Source organism: Lupinus angustifolius, chromosome LG09, assembly GCF_001865875.1.
Source record: "Lupinus angustifolius cultivar Tanjil chromosome LG09, LupAngTanjil_v1.0, whole genome shotgun sequence".
Taxonomy (NCBI): Eukaryota; Viridiplantae; Streptophyta; class Magnoliopsida; order Fabales; family Fabaceae; genus Lupinus; species Lupinus angustifolius.
Genome location: NC_032017.1, coordinates 20550561 through 20555986, shown reverse-complemented (window position 1 = coordinate 20555986; position 5426 = coordinate 20550561). Strand labels below are relative to the sequence as shown.

At 35.2% G+C, this 5426-nt stretch overlaps 1 protein-coding gene across 2 annotated transcripts; it reads left to right on the top strand.

The window, feature by feature from the left end:
* Positions 1 to 4301, top strand: LOC109356755 (dual specificity tyrosine-phosphorylation-regulated kinase mbk-2). 2 transcript variants are annotated; one of them, XM_019600264.1, is made up of 7 exons: positions 5 to 548; positions 1079 to 1868; positions 2214 to 2493; positions 2764 to 2871; positions 3136 to 3414; positions 3611 to 3754; positions 3826 to 4301. In XM_019600264.1, the coding sequence occupies exons 1-7, from the start codon at positions 269 to 271 to the stop codon at positions 4003 to 4005; spliced, it is 2061 nt and encodes a 686-aa protein (XP_019455809.1). In that variant the 5' UTR covers positions 5 to 268; the 3' UTR covers positions 4006 to 4301. The 2 variants fall into 2 exon arrangements, with proteins under 2 accessions (XP_019455810.1, XP_019455809.1); XM_019600265.1 differs by lacking the exon at positions 3826 to 4301 and having other exon boundaries at positions 1 to 548; positions 3136 to 3409; positions 3611 to 3748.

Here is a 5426-nt window from a genome sequence, read left to right as displayed (position 1 = left end):
TTTCAAAGTTGGTAAGACAAAGTCACCCTTGGTTTAGCTTATGTTTTACACACAAAAAGAACATAGTTAGAGAGACACGCTGAATCTCTCTTTCTCTTTCTCTCTCTTTTATTTCAAACTCTCTCTCAGTAGGAGGAAGCATGCACATTACAAATACAAACCATGCGAGTTATTACACTTTTATCCCTCCCATATTTCTCACTTCACATTTCTCAACCTCATTCACTATCATTATCACCACCGAGTTTTTGTTATTGTTCTTGTTGTGATGGCTGTGTCAAACGATGTAGAAGCAGTGATAGAGTTTTTAAGGAAGAACGGTCTTTCAGAGGCTGAGTCAGCACTAAGACAAGACATCATAGAGAAGGGAAGTTCCGGTGATGCTGATCTGGCAACCTTTGACTATGAAAACTTCTTCTTTCCTATGGTCCCTCCTCCACCGCCGGTCAAGCTCCGATCATCGGAACCTGCCGGAACACTCTTTTCTGCTTCTTCTGATGATGAGTTTGTTAGCATAGGTTCATTCACTTCTCGTGTCTCTTCTTCAGGTACTTCTTGTTTCTACATCAATGATTATTACTATTCATGTAATTGAATTTCACTTTCTTCACTTGCTCTGTTTATTACTCTGCTCTGCTGTGGTATTTTTATCTGTGCTTTTCTGCTAGTTTTAGTTTGCATATTTGGATCACATAATTGATCATCCAACTTCGATTTTGTTTATTTGGCTTTATGTTTCTCACAATTCAGTTGGATTTGTGTTTAGTATTCCTCTTGTTTATTTGATAAACACAACTACCATTAATTTCAACAAGATTAGCCTAGGCATGCAAATGCAATTCTTTTATCTTTGTCAAAAATATAAACTTCAGCTATTCTCCACTATATTTTGCATTAAGTTGAATTTCAGATTACGATTAACTTTTCCTTTGTTCATACCGGATTTATTCAAATCATGATTATTGACCTCTTGTATATGTCATTCACTCGTTCCCTTTTTCTTAATTGATTTTGTTCATCGGTGCACTGATTTGAATAGAGAGCATCCTAAAACCTAGTTGTTGTTTTTTGTGTGCAGAGTTCATAAATCCATATGGAATCCGTTCCTCATCTCAGACTCAGAATGATTCTGAGTCTTCGTCAGATAGGTTGTCTCAATTTGGCACAGCACGTGATTATCACGATTTTGATATGCAAAATGAACCACATTGGTATAATGAAAAGGATGATGAATGCTTCATGACCCCTAATTTTAAAGGGCTGGATTTCTTTGGGTGTCAGGCTGGGGATAAGTTTGTCATACCAGCAGAAAATGAGAACGAGCATGACCATTCTTCGGGTCTTGATCACAAAAATGAAGAATTGCGATTAGAGGGAAATGGTGGTTACATGGACAAGGCATGCCTTTATAATCATTCATCAGTAGCAGATGGAAATGTGACTTATTCAGAAGGCTACTGTCATATGGATAATAAAGACCATTTTGATGGAGATCCTACAAACTTCAGTTATCCTAATTTGAAGGAAATTCATATGAACGATTTTCTCTTGAAGGTTGTTGGGGATATTACTTCTTTTGATTCTGAATCACAGCATACTATGAATCAAAATTTTGACTACGACACTAAAAAAGACAATACTAAGGGGTACAAGGGTCCTTATGACTTAACTATCGAACTTGCTGAAACTGATCCACCAAATGGACTTGACATCTATGAAGCTCGACATGGGGGAGAACTTTCTGAAGAGTGCCAAGATCCAGAGACTGCAGCAGCTGGAGAGGATACTACTGATGATGAGCTCTTGAAGTATATTCACGATGATGAATATGAAGTATTTGACCTGAGAATTATACATAGAAAGAACAGGTTTGTTTAAAGATGGTCTTGTGTTATAAACTTTCATTTCTACTTAATATTCCTGGTAATGCTGGTTAATATATCGATTTTGAATGTGTAGGAGAATGAGAGTTAATAAATTTTGAGCTAAATACCACCCTTTGTCTTATTTTTTAGTTCTTATTTCTGTTGGTTTTTTGTCCGCAATTTGGCATCAATCGTGTTCACATGTTGATTTTGCCTTATAATTTAGTTGTTCTGAAATTGCTATCAAGGCTATCCACTCTGCATTTTACAATGTTGATTTTTGTTCGCAATGTTGATTTTGCCTTATAATTGAGTTCCATCTGTACTCATCGATTATGGCATCTCCAGGACTGGATTTGAAGAAAACAAGGAACTGCCCATTGTGCTAAACACAATCATAGCTGGGAGGTATTATATAACAGAATATCTTGGTTCAGCTGCTTTCAGTAGAGTTGTTCAGGCACATGATCTTCAGACAGGAGTAGATGTCTGCTTGAAGATTATTAAAAATGACAAAGACTTCTTTGATCAAAGCTTAGATGAAATCAAGCTTCTGAAACTTGTTAATAAGCATGACCCAACAGATGAACGCCACATATTGCGACTCTATGACTATTTCTACCATCAGGTATGTCGTGAAGGCTGAATATACAGCTGGATTGTTTTCATGTAAGATATAAACCTTTCATTTAGTTCAAGCTATGTTAAAATATTTGTGAAATCATGCATGCTTAACAAGGAAACTAATTATTGAGCACAGATTAATCCTTTTTTCTACAGCTTTTACAATGATCTAGTAGAAATTTATGCATTTGTTTTTCTATCTTCTCCCATCCTCTTTAGACTTAAATATTAATATAATGTCACTTATCTTAAGTGGAAAGTGGAAACTTTGCAGGAGCATTTATTTCTTGTTACTGAGCTTCTGCGCGCAAACTTATATGAATTTCAGAAATTCAACCAAGAATCTGGAGGGGAAGCATATTTTACATTAAACAGGTTGCAGGTTGGTTCAAAGACTAATAACTTCTGTGTGTATTCAACATGATTACTTATTCAGTTGTTATCTTGTTAGTTGTCTAAAACACCCTTGATCCCTCAGACCTACAATGTTCACTCATTTGTGGCTCCTCTAAATTATAAGTTCTGAACAATACCTATTCATTGTAGACAGTGTACCAATTTGAATAGAATGGCTTCTTGTAACAGATAGAGAAGTTGTTAAAGCATGATGACCAGGTTGTTGTTAAGTTGTTATCCTTCTTTGCAGATAATTACTCGTCAATGTTTGGAAGCATTGCAATACTTGCATAACTTGGGAATTGTCCACTGTGATCTGAAGCCAGAAAATATTCTTATCAAAAGTTACAAAAGATGTGAGATAAAGGTTATCGATCTTGGAAGCAGTTGCTTTCAAACAGACCATCTGTGCCTTTATGTACAATCCCGATCCTATCGAGCTCCTGAAGTGATGTTAGGCCTTCAATATGATGAAAAGATTGACATGTGGTCTCTTGGTTGTATATTGGCTGAGCTATGCTCCGGTGAAGTATGTTGTACTTTGCCTTTTTATGATATTAATGAAATACTTTTTCTACAGCTTTAATATGAACTCAGAATTTTGATTTTCTTCAGTATAATTTAGCCAGATATATCAGTTTGTTAAGCTAATATAATTGAGGGATATTGTATCTTCTGAGATTTTGTTGTAGTTTATTTATCCTGAGCCCTTGTGCCATCTCTAGGTGCTCTTTCCCAATGATGCAGTTGTGATGATTCTCGCACGCATGATTGGAATGCTTGGTCCTATTGACCTGGACATGTTGGCGAAAGGAGAGGAAACACACAAGTACTTCACCAAAGAATATGATATTTATCATGTGAATGAGGTTAGTTTCCAACTTTTCCTCCTTATAAATTCCATCACTTGTTTCCAACTAATCTTTGGTATTGTACACAGGAGACTAATCAACTGGAGTACATAATTCCGGAGGAGTCATCATTGGAACAACACCTACAAGTTACTGATACTATGTTTATAGACTTTGTCAAATGCTTGCTTAGCATCAACCCCAAAAGAAGGCCCACTGCAAGACAAGCATTAAAGCATCCATGGCTTTCCAATATTTACAAGTCATGATCTCATGAGAGCATATTCTGGATGATGGTTCAGTTACTCTGTTGAAATTATCCATATCTGTCATGATATCATGAGAGCTTATTTTCCTCATATAGCAAAGCTTTCCATCACAATTTTGAGTTTGTCTATAAGAAACACAAGTAATTCACTGTCTCATGCTGTGTATTTTTATTTCTTACATGCTGATCATAGTTTGTTCTTTGTACAGAACTTCTGCCCATTACTTTTGTCTTCCATTGATTGGGAAGATTGAACATTACCAAAATAACATTTTCCTATTACCCTTTTGACTCTAATATTAGTAGCACAGTACTTGCAATCCCTGAACCGACTTTCTTTGACATCATTAAGAAAATGGAAAATTGTGTTAACCCTCTGTGTTTGACTTAATTACATTTGACATTCTTCTTCGGTAAGAAAATACAGAAATATTTGTTGAAGTTCAACTTGAGAGTTCATGTTCACATTTGAATATATGGATGCCTAAATTTCAGCTTGATAGTGATCTTATATCAACCAATACAACTACATTGAACTCTATAATTTTAATGCAGGCATGTAATATATATAGTTGCAAAGTAAATGATTTTCTACAGAAAGCTGGAGTTCTTAGCATTTAGATTGATGACTTTTGCATATGGACATATGAGTTTCAAGTTCAAATGTTCAGCAGCACATCCCCGAAAATTAATGGCCGTTTTTGTAGGATCCATTAATCACTAAAGCATTTATTTCAGCTCAATAGTGAGAGTTGATGAAATAGTATTATTACTATGCAGTAAGTACAGAACTCCATCCTGGGTCAGTTTAGATTGTTAATTTAGAAGGCTTAATTTATGTTGTTTCATATAAAAATCCAACATGAAATATTGCTCTTTTCATAAGGCTATTCATACCCCCACAGTAACAGTAGAAGTACACATCAAAATTTAAGGAAAATATATCTTATTATATAAACCATGGAGTATTACTTATACTAAGGGTGTTTGTCTAGTATTTAATTATTTTGTCCTTTTGAAGAACATGCGGATATATTTACTCTGTATTTCAGCTCTAAGATATCTAATATTTCAGTATTGACATGCGACTCCATAAATTTACTGAGCAAACACTTATTAAGCTTAAATATTAGAAAACCTTTACAACTCAAACCCTTAACCTCCGAGAGATTTGCAGTCATTAATTTCATTGAGCGGGCTACCCCTAAGCTACTTCTCAACCTTTTGCAGCAGCCATGATTATACTCACAATACACAATAATGTCCTTACTCGTACCTTCACTGTTTTTTCTGACACTTGTTTCTTGACAATTCCAATTCTTTATGATTCTACTGCACTTATTCTTCACTAAGTGTGTCGGTCTCATCTTAAACAAATAGAGACCAATGTTACTGGAGACAAAATGAATACAAATTCTCATG

Excerpts from the sequence above, each read along its gene's own strand:
- LOC109356755 (XM_019600264.1), top strand. The coding sequence starts at position 269 with ATGGCTGTGTCAAACGATGTAGAAGCAGTGATAGAGTTTTTAAGGAAG. Across the intron at positions 549-1,078 it reads TTCTCGTGTCTCTTCTTCAG|AGTTCATAAATCCATATGGA; the intron begins GTACTTCTTGTT and ends TTTTGTGTGCAG. Across the intron at positions 3,415-3,610 it reads CTGAGCTATGCTCCGGTGAA|GTGCTCTTTCCCAATGATGC; the intron begins GTATGTTGTACT and ends TGCCATCTCTAG.